Source organism: Venustampulla echinocandica, assembly GCF_003357145.1.
Source record: "Venustampulla echinocandica strain BP 5553 chromosome Unknown scaffold_8, whole genome shotgun sequence".
NCBI classification, from domain to species: Eukaryota; Fungi; Ascomycota; class Leotiomycetes; order Helotiales; family Pleuroascaceae; genus Venustampulla; species Venustampulla echinocandica.
The window spans coordinates 910,139-934,826 of record NW_022474213.1 but is presented as its reverse complement, the minus strand read 5'-3'; the positions used below and the strand labels follow the sequence as shown (position 1 = coordinate 934,826).

General features: G+C 50.0%; 6 protein-coding genes across 6 annotated transcripts; 3 read left to right on the top strand and 3 right to left on the bottom strand.

Annotated features, from left to right (window-relative positions):
• Positions 1-427: 427 nt before the first annotated feature.
• Positions 428-2,570, bottom strand: BP5553_08673 (MFS general substrate transporter; the record flags this gene model as incomplete). Its single annotated transcript, XM_032017296.1, has 7 exons — positions 428-837; positions 887-1,251; positions 1,317-1,664; positions 1,714-2,044; positions 2,096-2,229; positions 2,284-2,453; positions 2,520-2,570. The coding sequence occupies 7 exons, from the start codon at positions 2,568-2,570 to the stop codon at positions 428-430; spliced, it is 1,809 nt and encodes a 602-aa protein (XP_031866727.1).
• A 557-nt stretch (positions 2,571-3,127) lies between these two features.
• BP5553_08672 (uncharacterized protein) lies at positions 3,128-4,160 on the top strand (the record flags this gene model as incomplete). The annotated part of the gene is made up of 2 exons (XM_032017295.1): positions 3,128-3,266; positions 3,331-4,160. 2 exons carry the CDS (start codon positions 3,128-3,130, stop codon positions 4,158-4,160), a joined length of 969 nt encoding a protein of 322 aa, XP_031866726.1.
• Positions 4,161-4,406: 246 nt separating this feature from the next.
• Positions 4,407-5,906, bottom strand: BP5553_08671 (uncharacterized protein; the record flags this gene model as incomplete). Its single annotated transcript, XM_032017294.1, has 1 exon — positions 4,407-5,906. One exon carries the CDS (start codon positions 5,904-5,906, stop codon positions 4,407-4,409), a length of 1,500 nt encoding a protein of 499 aa, XP_031866725.1.
• Positions 5,907-9,919: 4,013 nt separating this feature from the next.
• On the bottom strand, positions 9,920-10,280 carry BP5553_08670 (uncharacterized protein; the record flags this gene model as incomplete). The annotated part of the gene is made up of 2 exons (XM_032017293.1): positions 9,920-10,059; positions 10,124-10,280. 2 exons carry the CDS (start codon positions 10,278-10,280, stop codon positions 9,920-9,922), a joined length of 297 nt encoding a protein of 98 aa, XP_031866724.1.
• A 429-nt stretch (positions 10,281-10,709) lies between these two features.
• BP5553_08669 (Uncharacterized protein) lies at positions 10,710-13,148 on the top strand (the record flags this gene model as incomplete). Its single annotated transcript, XM_032017292.1, has 2 exons — positions 10,710-10,922; positions 11,082-13,148. 2 exons carry the CDS (start codon positions 10,710-10,712, stop codon positions 13,146-13,148), a joined length of 2,280 nt encoding a protein of 759 aa, XP_031866723.1.
• Positions 13,149-20,901: 7,753 nt separating this feature from the next.
• On the top strand, positions 20,902-22,606 carry BP5553_08668 (uncharacterized protein; the record flags this gene model as incomplete). Its single annotated transcript, XM_032017291.1, has 3 exons — positions 20,902-20,985; positions 21,054-21,899; positions 21,977-22,606. The coding sequence occupies 3 exons, from the start codon at positions 20,902-20,904 to the stop codon at positions 22,604-22,606; spliced, it is 1,560 nt and encodes a 519-aa protein (XP_031866722.1).
• Positions 22,607-24,688: the final 2,082 nt, after the last annotated feature.

The window sequence follows — 24,688 nt, the reverse complement described above, 5'->3', positions numbered from 1 at the left end:
GGAAAACGTGTATTACGTCATGGTGAACGTGGTGAACGTGGTATGCCACGCGGACAGCTTCTTGATGTAGAGACCTGGGTTAGTTGATCAATAGCCAAAATGCCTTTTTTAATTTTTAATTTATCCTATCGAAAGGGGCCCATGGTTGTGGTTCCTTTATCGGACCTTGGGCGAAGTTGAGTTAATGGTAGTCACAATTGTCGCGAACCTGTACATCCTCAATGGACTAGAACTTCGATATTTTGGTACTATTTTTCAATCTATATTACTCAGATTGGTATCTATGTCATTAAATCCAGTTCTATATACTCTACCAGGCTCCCAAGTTAGACTAATTTGCAGGTACCCAATACCACATCAGTATTGCTTCATGCCAAACCGTTCCCATCCACTCTGATTCATATAATTCCGTTGTCCAGTGCTGCATTTAAAGCTCTCTTTCCCGTAGCTCAACATCGTGCAGGCCTGTCTCTGCCATTCTAACTTCATCCCTATGTTCTTTAACCGCCTTCGCCAGTAGGTCACTACGCTCTTGAACCGTTGGGGGATGTCTCTGCCAGATGCAAAGGCTAGTGACGAATCCAACGACCGACATATATAGGGCAAGCTTCATATCCTGCGCAAACGCCGAGATATAGCTTTCCCGAAATAAGAGAGCAGGTATAGCACCGTAGTCCAGGATCGAGAAGGGGGAGATGAAGAGCTTTCCGAGAACTTCGTCGGTAACAGCGCCTTTAAGGGAGGTCTCCATGTGGTTGTTCATAATTATTGTTGAGGCTACAAGTCCGAATGAGCCTCCCAGGATACGTGCCTGGGCAACAGTGCCTTGAGCCACAGCTGTTTATAAGTTAGCCATAACTCTTTAGAGAGACCGGATAAAACCGACCATGGTCAACAAATTCTACTTCCATGGAAGTCATGAATGTAGCAGTGGATACCGACATGCCCAAGCCAAGTCCAAGAATAACCTCCCAACCATAATGAGCATTTGTTTGACTCCCATCAGAGGGCATAGTTGAGAGAAGTCCCGTCCCCACCATCATGAGGGCTGTGGCGATGCTCATTGTATAGAATGTCAAATTCTTTTTGGCCGATGCCCCACCGCCGATTAAGGACCCAACGGCAGTGGCCGAGACTAGAGGCAAAAGACGTATGCCAGCTTGAACAGGAGTCTGCAGATCTACTAGCTGAGCGCGGAGCGGGATGCTAAACACAGCCGAAAATTGAACGTAGCCCGCCATTAAGGTTGTTCTATATACAACGGTTAGTGAGGCCCTAGCTGTAGAAGCGTTAAGCCGAATGATTCATTCACTTACAAGATAGCCATCACCATAGGCCTGTGTGTCAGGATCCTCCAGGGAAGCTCCGGCAAAATCCAACTCAATCTATCTGAATGGCTTATGAACCACTCCCAAGCAAACAGGGCTACCCAAGCTACACATGAGAGCACCAAGAGGGAAACATTGATTGCGCTATCCCAAGTGTACTTTCTGCTTCCAACCTCTTGTAATGTAAAAACAAAGCATACAGACCCCACAGCCATGAGAAGAGCTCCGAGGTAGTCGATTTGTTTTATCGTTGCTGGGGCTTTTGTCTGCGTAATATTTTTCAGTGTCGGCCATGCGAAGTAAAGGACTACCATGGCAACACATCCAATTGGAACACTGTTTACGGTCAGGAGACAAACACTGTATCGGGGAGACTTAGATATACTTGAGCCAAAATATCCATCTCCACGTCGTTGTACCAGTGATCACTCCCCCAAGGACTGGTCCGCATACTCCAGCAACAGCAACAGCCGCACCCAATGAGCCGACGACAAAAGGCAAATATTTCGGAGGCGAAATCTCAGGGCAGATAACCATCGTGAGCGAGTACAACCCGGTACCTCCAACTCCCTGCAAAGTCCTGAAAAGGATGAGTTGCTCGACATTTTGAGCAAACCCACATGCTAAAGAAAAGCATGTGAAGAAGAAGAAGGATGCCATTATCATCATCTTGCGACCATAGACATCTGCCAATCTCGTGAAGAAAACTCCGCATCCTGTTTTACTTAGCATTGCCTATTTTGTGATAGCATTGGACCTATACATACCGATGTCTGCTAATATATATGACAAAGCGGCCCATATTGTGTGGTCGTAGTTGTCGAACTCAACGGAGATTGTATAGAGAGCCGTTGAGATGATGGACATATCCATCAGAGTGAGGAAAAGTCCCACACATAAACTTTATATCGTGAGCATTGAGGTTTCATTCCGATTCATTGCGAAGGGGACGAACCACAAAATGATAGTAAAAAATCTCCATGTCGGTAGCTGTTGTGAGGAGCCGTCGTCAATTACTGGCGATTCAGTCCCTTCGCTGCCTGACATCTCCATATCACCTCGTTCAATCACTGAGGGCTTTTCGGTGCTCTTAGCTGAACCATCATCCTGCGGTTCATTTCCAGCCTATTCTCGAGTGTTAGATTAGCTCCGCTTCATGTCGAAGCAAGATGCGTCAAAACGCGCACTTACATCGTTCGGTCTAAGGGTCTCTGGCGACGGTGCATCCCCGTGTGAAGTCATGCTGGTCTGCTCCCTGTCACTACTTCAACAAGTTTGAATACCCTGTTCACGAAAACAATTGCAAGAGCATTTGGACGAGTAATTATTTTCTAAGCCGCACTGTTAAGGGCAGTAGAAATTGTTGTGTGCGCTAGTATGAGTGTCGTGTCTAGCTGTTTGTGACGCGCAGCGTACGAGGAGCCCATCCAATCGCCAGGTTGGGGCATACGTGCTACTTTACAGGGACTTGGAAACCCCCCGAAGAATCACGCCCAGCAGCAGACCACAGGCCTGATCTATTCCCCTGCAGTAAAGAGGCGTAGTGACGGTTATATTATGCTTCATGCAGCTGGTGATGTGACCCCAGACTGAAGCGTATCCCCTGCAATCTGGAACACCCTGCTTGCTGACTGGTGAAAACGCCCCGAGCGGTTCTGGAGAAGCTCTCGTAGGATCTGTATGCTACACCAACGAATTAGCGTTATGTATCTAGAATATGCCCTCGGAGGTCAGTTCCTCTTCAAGATGTATTGTCTCTCTTTCTCGAGTCTCGCGGCGTGACTTTTCTACTAGCCAAGATGAGGATTCTCTGCCTGCACGGAAATGGCATGAATGGGACACTATTGGGGGTTCAGACCGCGGCCTTCAGGAGACTGCTAGGCGATGGGCATGAATACACATTCTTAGATGGCCAACTAGAGTCGGATTGTGTCATAGGTTGGCAGCAATTCCTGCTATTTTTCACGATGTCAAGCTCGCACTGACAGACCTCGATCACCAGGACTGGAGAAAGTCTCCAAAGGGCCTTATTACCGCTGGAATATAGGGCTCGCCTCTTCCGAAATTCTCGCGGCCCACGAATATATTCGAACGGTGATTGAAGAGGAAGGCCCATTTGATGGAGTGATGGGCTTCAGTCAGGGCTCGGCCCTCGCCGCGTCGATGCTCCTTCAGCACGAAATAGACCATCCCAAATCCCCGCCACCATTCCGCTTCGCCATCTTTTTCTCTTGTTTCCTTGTGGTAAGTCCGGATGCAAAGTTTGCGCAAAAGTACTATGAAATTGGGGAGAAGGATCACGTCGATGCAGCATTGGAGGGTTTGCATGCGTCAGCGCCGTCAAGCGATGCCTCCGGGAAGCCAGGGGATGGGAAAGGGGACAAGAAGAAAAAGGAGGTTAAAGGCCCAACTCATAAAGTCGAGCTGGTACGCTCAAGTAAAAGGGCTGCACTTGTGACAGAGATTGTCGATGCTGTCGCATCATCGGCAAGAACTGGGACTTCGTTTCACGGCAAGGTTGGAACTGACTTGCCGGAGGATGAGCGCGAAGGGCTTGATGGATTTCCGAGAGTTTTCCATCCGGTGATCATGAGCGAGAGGATTGAGATTCCGACGGTTCATATCGTGGGGAGAAACGATCCTTATATGAAGCAGACGGATATTGCTAAGAGACTTTGGGAGAAGAAGAGTATGCGCTATGTGGAGCATTCCGGTGCTCATGATACGCCGAGGCTTGAAATGGATGTGAAGGCCGCTGTCGCTGCAGCACAGTGGGCGATGCAGCAGGCAGAGTTGTCTCCAAAAAGACACTTCCATTTCCACAGAAAATAAGTTTAGATTAGAGGCGATCTGACTAGGTGGCTGGAGCTGTGAATATCAACTACATTGGGAGGTGTTATCACAGTGTTTATGGCCACTAAATGAGCAAATTATCGGTAAATACTATGGATCACAGGATTAAGTGCCGAGACCAATACTTAAGCATACAGTCCATAACTGGTAGTTGAATCTATATGTATTTCCCATCCCTCCAACCCATTCTATCTGCACTCAAGGGGTGAAGTGTTAAGCAGCGATTTATTTCCACCATCCATTCTTCGAACAGTCCAATATGCGTTCTAAGCATCGGTGATAAGAGAGAAGTCGAGCGGCACTTTCAGCTGGGCGGAACATAAATTCAGTTGCAGCTAAAAGCTCCAAAGAAGTGTCGAAATGAGCAATAAATGACTTCATTCGCAACAGATTGAAGTCTAATCTGGTGAGAGACAGCAGATTTTCTATCTCGAGTTGTGGGAAACTCGTTCCTGATATGTCATCTCCGATTAAAATGGCGAGATGGCCGTATCCCGCGGTATCTGTATGCCGGCGAGCTGGCACGAAGCTTCGGTCCTCCATTCCTGTCGTGTCCATATTCGAACTGAGAAAATCGATTGAACCTCCCTTCGCGTGATTCGCATGTTCAAATTCAGAAACAGTACCCAGCCTATCAATAGTCTGCTCTATTGCTTGCATTACAGCTGCAAAGACAAATACGAAGCTAGGCTGGTCTACCAACCGTTGAGAGTGAAGCTGTTCCGGCACGAAGGTGCCGACTTTGCTGCACAGTTTGTCAATGGAGTCGAGCATTTCGTGCACTTCCGCAGAATCCGCGCCTGAGAGGAGACTGATATTCTTTCTCGGTATGGCCTGGCCATATTTCCGCAGCTCATTACAGAGCTCTATCGTTTGTACGATATCTGAGATTGTTTCTGGCTTCCGGGAATCCACTGGAGGAAGTCCTTCGGAGATTTGCTGGGGACTTGCGGCTCCCGAAAAGCTGTCCATAAACGGCCGGGGAGAACCTAATGTTTGGGGACTTAGCCCTTTAAAGTAATTGCCCAGAGAGTTTGGGTTCGGAAAGTCGATGGGTGCTTGTTGCGTCCTCGTAGGGTACAGTAGGTCCTGAAAGTGACTTGCGAAAGGATCAGATGTTCCCACCGTCGGGAACGTACTCTGCGCTGGCGGAGAAAACGTTGGAGATCTCAATGGCTGATCTGAGCAACACCCATCCGGATTCATTGGAGTGTTTGTTCTTCCAAGCTCATCCTGTGAAGGGACACCAGGCAGGTCTTGTGCATTACCAAAAGTCATAGGTGATTGGTTTCGTTGCTCCTCGATTGAACCTTGCCAATTATGCAATTGGTACTCTTTGCTTCCCGGTTCGGGGAAACTTTGCGCATGACTGAGAGTTCGACGTCGTGGAGGGTCCAGTGGAGTGGCATTACTGTTATTGCCATTGGGCTCTTGTTGCGTCCATATTGGCGCAAGACTAGACCCCGATGAAGATAAGGACGTAAAGTCCCCCACAGAGGATGGGGCCGATGGTGGCGACGGTACGGAACGAGAGTCTGAGTTCAGAGTAGTTTGGTTTCGAGGCCGCCCGGTTTTAGATCTTAACGAGAACAAACACTTCCGGCCATTGATTCGGCATGCTTCGCATCGACTGGGCCCGCGGCTCTCCTCTGAGCTAGGCTGGCAGCGTACCTTTCTACTATGGCATTCTTCACATGCAATTCGAAAGTGCGGCGTGGTACTCATTTGCTGTAACAATGAAAGATCGGCGTGGATAATGGAGGACCGACACAAGGCCCACGTCTGTCAATAGGGCCTTGGTGATCGCCACACGACGCCTGAAAACGAGAGAGTTGCCTTTTGCAAGTGAGAGAAGGCGCTGGCTATCGATGAGCTAATTAATCGAAACATCCGTCGGTTGATACTTTAATATATAAGTGCTTCTCGTTCTTCAATGTTGACAGGCGGCGATCTGACAACGACTTCGGGAATCGGCAGACAAAACCTTGGGCAACAGCAGATAGATAGCTGATGCCAGATGGATATATCAGTCTTATTATTACTGCTTATTCAAACAGCTGGTTTGCACAAGCTTCCCCTGTGCCCCTGGCAGTGCGCGTGGATTCCTAGAAACGGTACAGCAGTACTTACGGCACAGTGGCAGACACATGGCGGAGGAGGGATCCCCAGCAAAGCCGTACTAGGTGGTGTGCTGATGCGATAGCAGCAGTGCCAATGTGGAGGAGGCGCATTGCGAACGCCACCAGATTTCTTCTTGCGGCGGCATAATCATTCCTATAAGCTTAAATAGGCAGCTGGTTCCGCTGAATCTTGGAGAGAGCGTCACATTTACGTAGAGGACCCTCGCGAAGCACAAGCGTGGCTGGCACGCCGATGGGCTTGCTGTGCCGTAACGACGGTAGGGTTTGCGGGAAGCAGGAGCCGTTGCGAGGATTTGGGCGATGGAGTCGATTGGCGTCGGCCAGCTGCGTGAATGATTGAACCGAATATACGAAGTAAGAGCTTACTTCGTACTCTACGTACATTATTATAGTGGTGCCCCGCGTTGTGCCCCTGACCATTTAACGTTTCCGGGGACTAGTGGAAAGTAGAAGCTAGTAGCTCAGCCAGAATGCGTACCTGGATACCTTAGGTACTAGGTAGGTTGATAGTAGATTCCTAAGGAATGTTCTTCATCCTAGTGACCTCGTTTAGGCTATGCCAATTAGAAGGCTTTTAATTTAGAATTCCTATGTTCTATGATTCCATCGTGTCTTGGGATTCTTGGCCCCATAATAATAACGGCTATGCCACTTAGTTTGTGACTTGCTTGGTGGGTATTTTTCCGCCGTTGTACGTAGAGCACTAGAAGGTGGTTTAGGACTAAGAAAACGTATTATTACCTCCAGGCTGTACGTATATACATGTACCTGATATGCAGTTTAGTGTGGCTTGCAAAACCAGGGGCCGACTTGAGTGAGCACAACGTTACTCCTAAAGGATTGGCCATCGCACAAAGCAATACGATTATACGCTTCTCGAGCAATAATTGGCTGGCGTTTAAAACGTGTAGAATCAAGGATAGAAGAGTGGTGTTACGAAGCAGCTAGTAAGGCCGCAGAAAGCCAGCCCTATACGTAGTACAGGTCTGAGGTAAGCAAAACTAATTACTAACACAACGAGTTACCCCGGTGAAACAATAAGCAATCAGTATATTACGTGATATAAGTATTGGTGGTGGTCTTGATATCTTACCATATTAAGGTGCTGCTCCGAGTTTAATTAAAAGAGAGCATCGTTGAATCTGGGCGAAATAATGTAGATAAATGAAGAGGCTTGAAGTCAGGTGCGTTACCGGCAACTCCGTCTCTCGTCCAGCTTTCCTGCATGGGAAACTGGCTAGAACGCTCTTTGGATTTTTTTGCGAATGCGCGTGAGCTCTTTTGTATGTACTGTAGGCAGTAGCCGCAGTACCCCGCAAGCATATTATTTCCTTGCTACTGCTTCGAGGTATGTATCTTGTCTTTTATTTTGCTTTCCGTAAAAATAGTATCCATGCTAGCTGGTATTTAGGCGAGGATACTTGTAGGTGCTGCTATAATCTGTAAACCCGCAGGGAATCTTTACGACAGAGCTTTCTAGAAAGAAAGATGAAAGCCAAAGAGTTGTCATGCTTCTAACGAGCCTCGACGAAAACGAATACTAAGATAGATAATCTCGCGTTAATAGTCAACGAGCTGGTAGCGCCTGAGAACGGTATTGCCACATCAGTCGAGAACGTGGGCAATGAAACTGTCGACCTGATAGTTCTTGTGCAACGCCTGAATCAGACGGTGCATGGTTCGTCCGCAATGCACACCATCTTCGATATGTGGCAGAAAATAAGAGCCACCCGGTTTGAGGACGAGACGGAGGCATTAAAGCGTTATACTCTGCTAAGTTAAGGGCTTTCCGTACTGAGTGGGAAAGTTTGGTGGTGACATGAAGTCTTGGCTAGGCCCAATGATCAAATTCCAAAGCCGTGGGCTACCTTGCTGATTGTATATCAGCGTTGCTGCCTTGGAGGCCTGCGAAGCCCAATACTAGGTGGACCCAGATGTAACACTTGCAATAGTATCTAAAAACAGTGAGAGGTCTATTGCAGAATGAACTAATATATTTAATGATTATATAGACTAGAGAAGGGTGGCATACGAAACATTACTGAGAGAGACCAAAAGGCAGAAGAGTGGCAGAATGCCTCGACACTAGATTAGGGCACTTCCGAATAGAATGATCATAGCTTGGGGGTCAGACTGGAGTAAAGGGCTCGAATGGTTTTATGATAGGGCTCAATTCCACTGGGAACTGAAATCACAACACGCAGGCAGACAGGGCCTGGGAGGTTTTCTCGTGCCTCTCTCTTTATTTTAAAAGGGTTTGGATATCGAATAACGGCCAACAAGCAATTCAAAATCTTCGGCGTAAGAGCAGCCCTTGGCAACGAATAATGTTTTGCTGGGTATATGTTATAACCAATCTGTGGAGGAGGCGTTAAAATCAAACTTATTGCCATCGCTTCCGACGACGTCGCGAAAATTTCTCAGAACGAAGTCGTAGGCCCGGTCGTACTCGCACCACCCGACAAGGTATAGCATACCTAGTGTCTTGATACATCGTTGAAACGCCTATGGGAATGCGTAAGCATAGGTAGAAGTAAGGACGCGGCTCCTATCCGCTATCTCATCAAAGTCACAGACATGAGTTTAGTAGTTATCCGTCATACCGAGTTTGTGGCTATGGGTAGAACTTCTACTTATAACGCAGCGGCTTTTAGGGATTTGGATTACATTGCTTTCCTTTGGGGCGGCTGGGGTAAATGGGAGGGAGATGAAGTGTCACACGATGGGATGAGAGTTCTTCTTAACCTAAAAATCGCAACCTCGCTTGGCGACTTTGTGGTTGGTGTCTAGAGTGTAAAATATGACTTCTATGTCATCGGTGTTGTCGAGTTTGAACATAACAAATTGCCTGATATAAAGACATACATTCTGAAATGAAGAAACCAATAGGACGATTTCGGCCACAAGAACCTTCAAGGCACAATGAAAATCGAAGGTAGAGAAGAAATAGTAAGGATCTAGAGGATTGGCTAGGGCATAGCATGAATATCTTGGGGTAGGCTAATATTGAATTCGTTATGCTCAGATAATGTTCGAGCAGTCGACCGCGAATGGTAAATCAAAAGTGGTTACGTGGCTAGGAAAACATATATTTGTCTTTGTACGCTCACTTTCTTTTTTATTGCAACTGCTCCTTTTAGATTACTGCTACTGAACACTTATGCACTGAACTTGCTCAATTTGAAATTATTCCATCTCATTTGAATTAAATTGATGTTTTCAAATCGTACGACTTTTTGAAGCACACTGGTGTATCTTGAAAGCCGCTCAAGACTTCTTCTGTCTCTCAGCCCCTAACAGGAGGGTGCTTGAGGGGGGTGTTCCAAAAACATATCGTATCCGATTACCCTGAAATCCAAAGCCAACAGCCACATTGCACTCGTCACCTGGCCTTCTGCATGGGATCTGCATCTAAGCAAAGCAAAATAGGTAACTTGGTCTCTCTTAATCATCTAGTGCAACAATGTCACTGTTTAGAGCTAACGAGGAAAGCAGCTAAGCTATAGAAGGTAAAACGGCTAGATACATGTTTGATTATATGCGATACTGGTCAGGTGATCGTAAGTTGATAGACACGACACTCATTGGACTAGATGCTCAACCAGAAGAGGACGGCGCTTGCTGCTCCATTTGCTTGCGTTGATCAATCTCGTATTGCTTAGCATATTGTATTCGTCGCTGGATGATTGAAGGGTCGAGGAAAGGCTGCGGAGGCTCTTGGGAAGTGAACTCAACAACTAAAGAGAGCAGCGTTGGTAGTTAGGACAGAGATGTGGACTCGCTCCTGATGCCTAGTCATACCTGGGAGCTGCTTTCCCTTTCCGTTTTCTTTTCCTTTTCCTACAGATACCTCATCGGCGGAGGCTCGCGGCTGAGTGTAAGCAGACGTAGTGCGATGCAGTTGCGGTGGACGGAGAGGAGTCTTTTTGAGCAGCTCACGCTTCGGTGGCGATGTCATTGTTCATAATTGTTGTCCGTTAAAAAGGGAAGCTTGGCCATGGACGATCTCCAGAGTAAACTCTGGTTCAGCCACCAACAGCCACAAACCAGCCCAAACCGGCCACCGTTAAATTCTTACTAATCCGCGCCGTGGTCGCGTGCGTTTCACGTGCCTCGCTAGTGATCTGCCACGTGATAAGTGGAGATACCTTATGGAGAATGTCTCTGCGACCTGCGACCTGCGACCCCCGCCCTCCGCATTCGGCCATCGAGACACACGGAGCGACACCGGACACCCTTCAAGAGCGCAACAGAGCAACGAGACCAAAACAATTACCGACGTAACTGAACGTTCCGGCACGCAGAGTGACCGATTCGGCTGTAGCTGCTCACATCATCCACCACCTCCACCTCCACGACCTCCACCTCGCCCTCCGCCACGGTCTGCATGGACGGTGGCCACGGGGTTGTTGGGGCCGCGGCAGTCAGTCCAACCGCCAGCGTGCGGCCTGGGACCAGCGGCAGCTTCAACAAGAGGAAGAGGAGCAATGCCGAGTTCGAGAGCAGCCCGGGCACAGGCGGAGAGGAGGTTGACGACGAGGGCGAGCGGAGGAGGCAGCCCGGCGTCAAAAGAGCTTGCAATGAATGCCGGCAGCAGAAAGTGAGTCATGGGAGGAAACTTCGAAATTATAGCTCCAGCTCCAATTGCTTGAGTTGCAGCTCGTCTTCAAGGCAGACGGGTTGTAATAATAGGCCGGAGCCCTCAAGTTGCAAACTCCAAACGCAACTGGTGTGCAAGGCTAATGCTTGAGGTGTACAGCTGCGTTGCGATGTGGTTCAGGATCCCTTTACGACATGTTCGCGGTGCAACCGACTGAAGCTGGAGTGTAAAATCGAGTCCAATTTCAAGCGTATTGGAAAACGAAGCAAGCATGCCGAGATGGAGAAGCAAATCGAACACCTCCGGCAGAACCTACATCGAGCCCGAACGCAGGGATTTGTTATCGAGGATGACGAGGATCTGCAGTCGCCAATTGCCAACGGCATCTATTCAAGAAATAACCATTCATACATAGGGTCAGAGGAGGCGGTCTCGTCTTTGCTGCATCTTAAACAGGGAGGGTCCTACCCCCCAAAGTTTGCGAGGGAGATTGGGAATGTAGGCTTGACGGATGACGCTATCAGCCATCTCTTCAATGAGTTCTGGTGCTGCTATCATCCGTATCTTCCATTCTTGGATCCCTCCCAGTCGCCCGACCAGTACTATCAACAGCATCCACTTCTCTTCTGGGTCATCATTACAGTTGCATCTCGCCGTTACACATCAGATCCGGGGCTGTTGACTTCCTTATCCGGCCCTCTGACACAGCTACTCTGGAGTGCTATCGGCGAAGTCCCCAACAATCATTATGTGGTCAAGGCATTGTGTATTTTATGCACATGGCCGCTGCCAACAAGCACAACATCCACTGATCCAACTCACATTCTTGGCGGCGTTATGATGAAGGCTGCCACTGGGATTGGCCTTCACCGCCCGAACCACACGCAAGACTTCTCAAGAGTGTCCGTTGATCTCAATAGAGAGCAGCTACATGATCGGGTCACCACGTGGGCAGTGTGCAATATTGTGGCTCAAAGCATAGGCACGGGATATGGTCAACCGGCTTCATCATTATATGACTGGACACTTGCAGTTAGACCGGGAGAGGACGGTCCCTTCACCCTGCCGCCAGAACTCGAAGCCCGGCTTCAAATTGAACGTTTCTGTGACAAGGTCTCGAAAGAGATGTATAGCAACGCAAGCGACCCTCGAGGAGTAGCGGGCGATGAGCTCAGAGTAATGCTAACTAGAGTTTATCGACGAGAATTTGGCGAGCTTCAAGCCTCAATCCTCTCCAGACAAGATCTCTCTCCAATCATCAACCTCCACCTCAAGGCTGCCGGTCTTCATCTTCGTCTATCTGCGTTCTTCGATTCAAGCACAACCCAAGGCTATATGGATGACCTCATGGGATTATGGCGATCCGCACTTGCTTTCTTGGATCTTGTCTTTGACCTTGAATCAACCTCGGTCGAGGGGATGAATGGGGGAATTCTCCGCTTTGCAACAAATTACATCCTACAGATGATTATCGCAGCCTGTTTTACGCTTCTCAAGCTACTCAGCTCCTTCTTTGCCAGGGAGATCGATTTTGAGCGGGGACGACAGCTCTTCCATCGCACTATCCAAGCCATCAGAAGCATGAGCGTCATCAACAATGACTTGCCCTGGAGACTGGCGGAGCTCATGGTCCAGATGTGGAACGGTGCTCGGATCGAATCCCGGAGCGCGGCCCAGAATGGCAACGTTAACCAAGAACGAACAGTTATTGACGATAGCCTCCAATTGAAGGTTCGGTGCCGGATGAGCATGAGTCTGGTTTTTGACTCCATCTGGCGATGGCGGGAAGAATTCCAGGCCCAGGGACGAGGTAATCTTGAAGGTCAGCCCATCAATTCATCTGCCTCACATCCATCCCATTCCTCCACCCGCCCTGAGAAATCAATGCTAACGCCGTCTCTCATAGCAGCCATGAAAAACCCGACCAACCCTGACAGCGCAGCCGAATCCTCGGCCTCTTCAACCCACCAAATGGACAGCACACTCATGCCAGCGTCCCACCAAATTCAGAACCAGCTCCTAGCTGCCGTGGCGGGGTCCAGTACCGGTACCGGTACTCCAAATCATGCCCTCCCATCTAGCAGCATTATGAGCGGCAATAATATCGGCTACAGCGAGAGCAACTATGAGGTCTTTGACCCGCTTAATTGGATGCTCGATGGACTTGTTGATTTCCCGTACTCGTACGCAGCAGTTCAGGGGCTTGAGACAAATGTATTGGGTTGATCCAATATGGCCACCTCGTCGTAGCAAGATCCCTTATTAACAGGAAATGTCTACGTCGAGGTGCATCGCAGAGAAATGTCAAGTCGTTTGGGATCCACCTTGCCAACAAGCTGACCTACTTGCTTCGCTTGCTCATCAGGGCTCGCTACTTTTGACACTTGCAATGACTAGGAGTTACGAGCGCTACATTCAGAATGGATAATGATGGAGGAAAAGACATTTAAAAGGGCATACATTACACACGCGCGCATATAATGAAAGCTAGCAGGAGGGCGCAAAGGGGGCTCGTGCTCACATTTTTTTTAATTGCTCTATTTGCACTTTTACGGTTATGGGACGGCGACGGAATAGGATGGGAATGGAAATCGCAGGGCATGGAGCTAGGAATAGGACAGATTGCGAATACCAACGTTGATTTGATTAATAACTTGAGTTGTTTTGAGGTACACTGTGGTCTTCTCTTGCTAGCTCGCTGATAATGCGTCTCATTTCTCTGTTGACTCATCTCCCGCTGTTTGTTCCCTGTGACTTTGATTCGATTTCGTGATACGTAAGGATCCTATATTTCGGTTTCGTAATGTTCTCCGACCCTTGGGGTGGTATGGGGTGCGTAGGGATGGAGTTTAATTGAGGTGGAGATGGATCAGGAAACGGAGGGGCAGCGTACAGCACCAGAGACATGCATGTGAAGTATTCCTCAAATAGTCAAATGCCCATCTTTCCCTTAATCCCCTTAACTCCCTGCTATATGGGTCTGGTCCGCGCGTATCCTGCAGACAGTGCGTCGAGAAGTGTTGGTGTAGGTGTGGTCACTTGTGATTCATTTTTGCTTTTCCTCTTGCGTTTGTTCCCTGTGCTGGCGGGCCGGTAGATAGTTACGGAAGGCAGTGCCTGGTGTTAAGTGTAGGAAGAGGGAGATGGATGCTCTCTGGTGCTCGTCTCGTCGTTGGGGGGGGAAGATGGTGAAGTGGGTACGTGTTTGTTACCGACGATCCGACGTTTCATGGGAGTTCTCCTCCGCTGAGTTATGAATGGTTGCATATTTCGGCACCTGATGCCATGCGCTTTGTAGATATTGAACAAGAACTGATTCGAGTTGCAAGGTGCATGTAGACAGTAGCCACGCCTGTGGGGTCTGAGATTTTGTCCCGTTTCAAGTTTCAACGATGTGGTGATAGCTCCGACCAGTTCGTCGAGCGCCGGAGCCTTGACCGAAAGCGACAGCAGACCAGGCCAAACTCCCGGGGACATAATAACATCGCCTGCTTGGCTGCTTTTATGGTATATCCGATGGGTTTCGGTTCATCGTTCAGTTGTGTGATGACTCTCGATTGTTGTGGACGTGGACTTGAGGCGTGTGTGAAAACGATTGTTCAAGACCCGCTCCAAGACGTGTCGTGTTTTGTTCAACATGAGCTTGTTACTATGGGCTATTCAGGGAAAGTATGGCCTGCGAGTAATGGCTTCTCTGAATATTGTCGAGGTTAATCTATTGCTGAGCTTAGCGAAAGGTGTTCGAGTGGGCTGGTGGCTATCGATTGAAGAGTGGGAGTCTAGAAACGGGTTAACGGGTCGCTCAGGCTGTCATTGTGAAATCTTCGGGGAAAGTATAGCGTATAACTAGGGGATTTACCGTCCGTTTGTCCTTCAAGTTTAACTGTTGTTGAAGTTATGATCTCGTCCGCTCTTCTAGGCTCCCCGGATGGCCCGGCGATGCTCCCATCGCCATCGATGGAGAGGCTGGATTCCCAAGACTGGAAGCCTGAACTTTTCGTGGGATATCCATCATTGCTATGGCAAGATCTCGCCGAAGGTCGAAACCGTAGGAGCCTAGATTTCGGGTTAGACTTCGAGCTGTCTTGTTCCATGGCCACGTTCCCAAGAGCGTTGTTAGGGTCATACTTCACATATTCAGTTTGGTTCCTCTATGCAGATTGGTCTGATGGAGGCTACATTCGCATTGATATAGACTATAACACTCTCTATCCGCCTGGTAGACTTGTGTTGATTCAAAGCTGAGTGAAAACCTGTCGGCTTGCACAGGGTGCTGTACCCATCCACTGTCCGGTAGGCTCCAGAAGAAAGAGTCATTAAGCATGCGGTCGGTTTCGCATTATAGGTTATAACGGGACCTCATATCCTGCGTGTGCTATAGTAGATAGCTGGGTTTGCTCTATGGCTCTTGATGTGGTGGCCTGGTGGTTTCGTTCTGGTTTCGGAGGCGTTAACATCTGTCACTTCGAGGTATTGGACCAGTTCCGCACGGATGAGGCGGAGAATCCACTATAACATGATAGCGTATCATTTACCTTCGTAGGATTCAACTGCGGCATGTTGTGGCAATCGATAGATATGACCGGCAAGTCGATATTGGAGAATGAAGGTATTCGGAACGGTTCCATCGACGAGCTTGGTTGAGATCCCCAACCCTCTCCATCACCTACAGTTGCCAGCGACAACCATGGTCTCCAATAAATCGACTTATATGTCTAGGTGGCAGTAGTGATGTCTTAAAGGATATGGAAGTGGTGGATTATGTTGGAGGCGGGCTTTGGAGAAGATTTTGACGCCTCAAATCCAACTTCCAACTTCTATCAACCACCTAACAGAACAAAATCCCAAGAAGCACCACCAACAAAACTCACAGCTCACTACTCACGTCTAACTAGATAGCGCCTCAATCGTACCAACGAGTTGGCTTCTCGAAGAAGCGTTATCTTGATATCTAGCGCGACGAATATTGTCAAATCCTACATACTACGCTTGCAAAGCTTCAACACCATTACTCGATCGCACTCTATTTCACAACTACGATTAATCCTTCCAGTTACAATTCACCATAATGCCAAATCTCCGTTACGACTTCAGTGCTACGTGTATAGTTCGTAACAAGTGTTAGCTTTTGCCCCCAAGATGGGTGACTCGAACCTGCAGCAAAGAACACGACTTTCGTCTTCTCTCCATCCAGAAGTTGGTACTCCCCGGCTGCCTTGTTCAATACGAGATTTGGGCCCTTACTGCGCCTTGCCAATGGCTGATACCAACGGTCAACCTGTTCCTCGGGACAGATTCGGTTCTACCATCTCGCATTACCTCGGTTGCATCAGCAAGCAGTTCCAAATCACGTCCCGCGTCTCGTGGACTGATGATCCTGATCTTCCTTGCCTATATCGCCTTTGGATCTAGTACATTTAGTGTGTGTCACACTGTGGTACAATAGACCCGACGGGTTAAGCGCCCGGTTCCCTACTCCATACCTTTGTCACTCAGCCTTGCGGGGAAGATGAAACACTTTGGTCAAGATATCACAGCCACGAGAGGGTAGTTTTCGGGTTCCAACTAGGTCTTGCGGCCCTCGAGAACGCACATAGCACATCCGTGCATACTCCGTAGCAATCAAAAAAGAACCTTACTTGCCCTCAGGGTTGGGACACAATCCTGCCCCCCTTGCTGCATTACTCTTTGGGAATGCGAGCTTAGTCTGGAATCCAGATCGCTCAGATGAGTGCCTCTAGCAAGACGAACGAGTTGATACCGTTCTATATCCTATAGTATCTTCGACTATATGGCCTTCAATTGGTTCCTTTCATGCATCCCGAATGTGGCTATATTCTTGCTAACACTGCCTTTCCCCTGCCAATGTCTGATCACGGTGCCGGATGACTCGCCATTGGTGGTTTTTGGCGATACCATACAACCGGACTCATAGCACGAACGATTTCGCCCAGCAATTTATCCAGACGCAGACCCAACTCATATTGAATATCAGGGACTACAAGATTAGTTTAGGGTTCGATGGCGAATAGCAAGCCTTATCCGGCGGGAATTCCGTCGAATGCTCAGCCTTTAGCCCCTGGAAATATGGATGTCCATCCCGGGCTGGCCCCTTTAGGAACCAGCAGTAGACGACGAAATCCAGGTGTCACAATGATGCGAGATTGGCGTGGAGCCGCGAGAGCACTGTCCATTGTTGCTTGGCCACTTTGGAGGGCTCGGACCGATTCCCACCCAAGGCCTGAAAAGATGCACTGGGCAATCAGGGGGAAGTTGATCATCTCAAATCGGGTTCTCATTTGCAAATCGGAAGCCGTTGAGGACTTGACAGGCATGGCGAACTATCATGCGGTCATCAATCACGGTTCGTCGCGAGCCGTTGGAGGAGACGATAGAGATAGGCGATATATGATGGACGAGGGGATTTAGTGACGAGACGCGCTTTGGCGCTATATCTGGGCACCATTGGCTGCCGAGCGCAGCCTGGCGCCCAGGTGTAACCCGCTCTATATGGCGTCGCGGCTTATCTCATGTGTCTTTCCCTGCCTATAGCTCTGAGCCCATTACCTTTGGTGGACCACGTACGAAAGAAATCACTTGCCGCGTGCGGATCCCAACTATAGACCCCAGAAGGGCGCCTATTTTGTAATGACTATGACTATGTCGGTCATTAGCGATGCTACCATGATGATGTGCTGCTGGCCTACAGCACAAACAACACAGGATATGATCCTCGAATCCTTCCCACGAGCTGGCGATTGCCGCGTTGCGACTGGGGGAGCCCGCGTCAGCTGCGCTTCCACGACCGGTCACTTGTTGAGGGCCAGATCGATTCCAGCGAATAGGTAAGTTATGTTGTCTTGGAGAGTGCCTGGCATCGTGCACCTACATGGGCCAGTTTGAAGGCCGGACGATGAGCGGCGAATGACGATGTCCCACGACACGAAGCATGGCAACGGAAATCCGGACTTAGGAATCCACTGCTACAATTTCCAGAGAATCCTACTTCTTCCTCCGGAATCTTCCCCGTTCTGCCTCAGAGTCTCCTGGTGTGGGCCGGGCTGCTGGCGGCCTAGATGGGAAACAGACGTTGGGAACAAAAAGCTTTTTCCAGGGCCCGTATTTTTGGTCTGTCCAGCAGCTGGCAGCAGCCATAGCAGATGACCAACCACTCATGCAGTCACCGTCACTGGCGCGAGCGGCTGCCCTCAGCCTTGGGACGTGGTGGGGCCTTGAGCAGCTATTTTGAGGGAGCAAAAGTGTTGAGCTGGATGGCCGCGTTCCTCGAGTATTGCTGGAAGAGACCCGACAGTTTGGTTGACTAGGACCGTGGAATATCTGGCTATCTTTATGGTCGTAATCGTACCAGTCACGGCTGACCAGCTGCCTTGCGGCCTGGCGCCAGCTGGCGCCAGCTGTCTTGTTGTTCGCCGGCCATGGCCGGCCGCTCCTTCCAAAGCGGTGCAAGGGGCGCCTGGAAACGTTTGAGGACCAGTGAGCTTAAGACCTCAGGACGGGGACACCGGAAGCAGCAACTCAAATACCGCAGCACAAGCCAATTTACACACATTTCACACGCCACTACTCGGTCAGGGATCCCTGTGGGGGCGGCTGTGCCTTGCCCGATGAGGAATAGGGCGTCAAGGGTGGGCCTGCTACCGCGGTTAACATCCCTAGGGAATACGGAGCTGGCGTTGGTCAACTCCCACATTTGGCGATGCAGACCCATGCGCCTGTGCCGTGGATGTACAGCGGTCACAACACCTCCCGCAAGGCGCGCGGGTATTAGGGGGGAACAACTGGTGGAAGGATTCGCTTACGCGGGGGAGCCGGGACCCCCCTGGTGCCATGGCGACCCCTATTGGCGTGTGCGCTCTCGGCTCAATGGTCCCCTGATACAGCGACGACCCAAGAACCAGTCTGTCGGGACGGTGGCTGTGGGCTCGAAGAACCTGCCATTCCCGATTCACCACCTGCACCATGCTCGAAACACGGCGACCGCCACCGGGCCGGGGCGCGGACGCCGGCGAGAACAGGAGATGGTGCGATGGGGCCATAGGGGTGATGAAGCACGGAGGGCAGAGGACAGAGTACAGATCTGAGGGGAGTAGCAAGAGGACAGGGAGGGGACCAAGCGAGGAATTGCGAACGGGAAGGGAGGGGGGAAGGGAAAGGGGGAACGGGGAAGGGGAACAGCGACAGCGGGGAGATGAACCAAGAGACGCGGACAATGACGAGGATGGGGATGGGGACGGGGACGAGTCGCACTTCCTCCGTGCCCTACGTGCTACCTAGGTCGGTACGGACGTAGCACATGAACGATCCACCTAACTGCTGCTACTCCAGAGGTAATAAACCTTTGTTACTATGTACATGTACTTCGTACCTGGTACGCAGTAGACACATCGTACGAGGTACTTCGTGCAGTATCTCCGTTTCACAAAATCCGATCGACTGCGCAGCCTTCAGCCCTCCGCCGCCTCCCCGTCTTGACTATCTACCGACCCAATAGCGAGCATGGGGTCATGTCATAAAAATAAGGGAGAATTGGTGCCTACCAGCACCCCACACCGACCGACAGTCCCTCGTCCCCTCCTCGCACCGCGGTCCTCCATGGAGATGGGGATAAGGCTGATTATCTTCTGATCCAGTCACCAGATGCCCTCACGCACCGGTCGGTCGCCCATCGGCGGCCCTCTTCAGCTGCCGCAATTTGTGCTGCCTATGACTCCATGGCCGAGCTGCTGCTGCTGCTGCTACTCTCCATTTCCCAAGGGATCTCCAACATCATTTCCTTCCACAGGCGCGCATCGGCCTGTGAGCAAATCAGCTCCTCCCGATGCCTGGTGCGGCAGTGAGGCCGTCGGTCCGGGACAGCTGCCCCCCCCCCCCCCTGACAGGCAACGAATGTAATGAATGCCACTCCGAAATAATAAACAAGCCGGACGCAGTTCCTCTCGGCTCCTATCCTCTCCCGACCAACAATCCACGGCCGGAAACAAACACACGCGCCTGCAGCGCATGTTAGGGCCTGCAGAGAGCAGGCCAGCCAAACGGACGAGTAGACGATTCAGAGCAAAAAGCTCGAGCAACAGTAGCACTGCACCAGGCAGGGCAGGGCAGAGCAAGGTAGGGCAGGGAATGGCAGGGGACAGCACGACTCTAAGTGGAGGGTTGCCGGAGACTTTTCAGACCCCCCAGAAAGTACTCAATGCCCTGGGCACACCAAACCGCATAACTCAAGTAAGGAGCCTGTCATTTACCTCCCATAGACGAGACTTAAGGATGTGATGAGAAGCCAAGTGCCGTGTCAGGTCGCTTGCCTCGTCCCAGCAAAGCAGGCACGGCGGTTACACGATGCATTCTCTGCGCCAGTTTCCTCTTCCAGGGTCTTCCTAATCCCACCCCAATCCACACACGACATAGACGAACAGTCGCTCCCGCATAATGGCACTCACACTTGCTTCGTACCCTCACACCCCATTATCACTGCCACCTAGCGGCCTATTCGGAGACCTCCCAACCCCCATGGCTTAGTCTGCGGTGCTTCTGTCTGGGATACGAAGTAAACTTATCGGCCGTCCTGCCGATCCAGTCTTTCCTCTGCCCTATATGCGTACTATACGACGAGGCTCCCTCGGCCGTTGCATATGCAGATTTATCCTCCACTCCCCCTGTCATGCCCTGGAATCCTGGATGTCGTTTATATATTTTTATGAATGCTTTCCACTGCCGTGGGACAGTCCAGGGACCCCACTCATCTCATCCCATACATGTTGCCACACGCCAGTGTATAAAGGTTTAACGTTGCTCCGAAGTTAAAAGGCAACCCATTTCCGCCCCTCGTTATCACTTCTTGCACAGCTTCCCCAGCTTTTTGTGTGACCCTACCTCTTCAAGTCCAACTGTCCAAGTCATCCCGCAGTATCTAACTTGCCTCGTACTGCAACAACTGCAACACAGGTTTGTGGAGGCACCAATGTCTTCGATGGGCGAGTCAATCTACGCGGCGCAACCAGCACGTACCCTCCATAACCCTCCAGATCAGAGTCCCTACAGTGCTGTAAGTTACCAAATATATGGCTGCGCGGAGATGCACATCTTGGTCGAATAGTGCTAACTCCTAGGCAGGTCTCGGCCGTCTCCTCCTTCAATTTAGAAGCTCGTTACGATTCTTCACTCGTCACGCCAATCTCAATGTCTACGACACCTTCAGTGCAAACAAAGCCGCTAGAAAGCCTGCACAAAGAAGTGCCTTTGCAACTAGAGCCTGCAAATGTATCTCCGTCATATCATCTATTCTGTGAGGACGATTTCGGTGGCTCACGGTACCATCACGAGCCGATGAAACATAAGGACTCGTTAAACACTTTGCATGCGTCAACACCAGATAGCGCCTTTCCTCCCTCACCATACGAGCCCTATTGGGGTTCATTCGGGGTATCTGCCACACCAGGATCGGCCAGAACGTCAATATCTTCGCCACCAATGCACCCCGCCCCTAGCCTCAACTCCGCCGGGGGTCTCAGCAATGACAGCCGCAATTCCCGTCAACCCACTCCGGGACGCAGACCCAGCAATTACGGAACACAGAATCAAGCTCCCATATTGATTGCGCCCAATCCTGACACCCTCCGGAAGGTAGAACCGTACCGTCAGAGCTCGCTGAATTCCAACCATTCAACTCCCCATTCCCAAGGACCTTCCCAAGGCGGGTTCCCCGAAAATATAACAACGCTTCCGGCGAGCAAGAAGCGGAAAACGCCAGAGTATGGCTTTGACAACGAGATGATCCTGGCCAGCGATCTCTCGTTCGAAGAGCAACTGCTCCTCCAACTGTCAGAAGCCGAGCAACTTCCTTGGAAAGACGTGATGAACCGGTTCAACGAACGCACCGGGAAGTCTATGAAAGTGGCCGCGCTACAAATGCGCAAAAAGAGACTGGTGGAACGCTTGAGAGTATGGACCGACACAGAGGTAGTGCGAGCTCATTCTGCCCGTTGTTCTCCTTCCCCCCCTAATGCTAAGCATCAAAAGCTAACCCGTTCACCCAGGAGAGGGCCCTAACTATAGCATGGGAGGAGTACGAGACAGCCCGGTGGGACACTATTGCCAAGAATATGCTCAATCATGGCTGCAATGATCGGTGGACCAAGGAAGCGGTGCAGCGGAAGTGGCACGAGCTGCATCCACATCCAGAGGACGGAATGCCTACCATGTCAGAGTATGAACTGATGACTCGAGGCCATCACCGACCGGAAGTGGCCCCGTCAATCGGCGGATCTCGTGGGTCATGGTCTGATGTCCCTACTCACCACGGGCTGCCTGGAATTTCTGATGGCATCGCCCGCTCCTTGCCCACTGGCGACGGTGACACCACCGCCATCGCGGCATCCTCCTCGATGCGTTCTTCCAGCCTCGTCTCTGCTACCTCAACAGTAGCCATGGATGAAATTCGCAGCCTCACGGCCAATGACGCCAGCACACAACTAGCGCTCCATCAACAGCAAACTCAGCTGATGTTTGAGCAGCAGCAACGCAAACAACAACAGCATCAGCAGCAACAACATCAACAACAACATCAACAACAACATCATCATCATCATCAACAGCAGCAGCAGCATCAGCAACAGCAGCGGAATAGCTGGGCAACTCCTACTTCTTCAACTTCTTCACGGGGTTAATATCTCTGCTCACCCTCCTTTATAATACTTTTTGATTTCTTTGACGCTAAAATTTGTTGCCAGGCAAGGAAAGGAGGCGTTACAACGGGTACCATAATTCTTTTCTCAAGACCCCTTTTTTGCTTTTAGGTTTTATATACGTGTGTATTGTGGTTTTTGCCTTTTAGCGTGGATACCAATGGGTTTGTGGTCTTTGATGACACCATACAGGCACTTGTCATCGCGGTTCGATGAACCCTTTTTGTGATAGCATTGCACTTGGTTTGGAAAAGGAGCGGTATATACCATGTGTGCAAGGCGTTGGGGGCTGGCAGAGCTGTAGTTACAGTATAGCACCACAACACCCTATATCTACATTTACATCTATGTGTACACTGTCTGTATAAAACCGACTACTTGCCGGAAAACAGAACGGCAGGGGGATATTCAGTAATGAGAATAATATACGCATTGTTTCCCACCTCAGCTTGCAGCTGTAACATTCTCGGGAATTAAAGCCACCCCCCTTCCTAATTATCGTGACAATGACGCGTGGCCATTTCATTCAGAGCAGCGAAGGAACTATGGTGTCTCAACGCTTGGGCTTCAGCCATAAGAAGGTTAAAAATGTGGCTTAGAGCAGGTAGGCTGTGAGCTATTTGAAGGGGGCTGATGCACGAGACGGGAAAACAGGACTATAGAATTCCCAAATTCCTCGTACTAATTCGTAACTGAGACCCAATGTTCTTCCATTTCGCTAAAGAACAAGCTTTGAAGGCCATTATCAGAATCCGCAAAACCAGTAGCTAGGTAAGTAATACGCCATTCAATCTCACCCGGTGTTAACCACGTGCGGGGCTGTCGTTCCAGCACCCCGTGGAGAAGCCATAAATCGTAACCGCGCCTCTACCATGCACCTAGACGCAGGGGGGCCAACTAGGTGGCTGTTTGGCTTCTACAGGAGTAATCACTCTGTACGTGACACGAAGAAATCATGGTCTGCCCCCTGGATAATATGGAATCTCCCGGTCCGTCCAATTATGCAGCATCATTGGGGTACGATTGTGGAACTAGGCAGACTAGCTAAGATATGCAGAATCGAGGTATGCAGGATCGAGCTAATACCCTATTGCGATTTAAGGGAGGAGGAGGTTTTAGGAATTCTCCTTGCCAATGAAATGCTTGGTCAAGGTCAGTAATTCTGCCTTCGCGTCATCCGCTGCGCACGCCTTGCACCAAATCCAGCCCTATGGGGGCTGTACTCGGCCGTGCGAACGCAGGGAAAGACATGTATTGTACGAAGGAGCTGCCACGTTGTATCCTACCATAAACCGCTCCCCGGGACCTATTGTCAAGCTTTTCGTCGTGTTGCCTCTTTCGTTCGTGCCCATCTGTGTGACCTTGGGGAACGTTTTCGTGGAACGTAGGTATTGTGGGAAATAGCCTTGTGTCAAGAAGGTGATTTGCGTTTCCTTGACTTGCATGGTACGGTACAAAGGGGGTCGCGTTCCTGTATCTGGAAGTCCCACAATGGTAGATTGGATGCATGCAAGTCCATTCGGAAAACTGCCTAATACGAGATAGACTTTCAGATTAAGGTTGGTTTAGTCCCAGTGGGCCAAGTAAATTTGTTAAATACCCGGCTAGTACAGTTTTATGTGCTTTGGCAATCTCCCAAGAGGGTCTTTTTTTATCATGCTTGGGAATTGCCACTAGATTCCCCCTATCTCCGCCAATCCCTGGCGGAAGTCGCCTAGCCAAGGTCTAGATTTCCTGGCTACACAAGCTATTTCCTTCCCATACGCTATCCCAGTTGATTTTCTCTCGGTTTCCCTGGACTATGAATTCTCACGTGGAGTCACACATGAAAGTAAGGTCCAGATCCTAGAGGAGTCGGGAGGATTCCTGATGTGGTGGCACAAACGAGCATTAGAAGATCGAATGACTCTAGAAATCAGCTCCATGAGTACTGCCACGTTTCAGAGACATTGACCAGCCTTACAGAATTTAACAGGGCGTTTTTTCTAAATAGGCATGCAGAAAGTGAGAATGTGATGAGAAGCATCACATGGCATGCGACGGACCCAGTGGTCAATAGGCGCC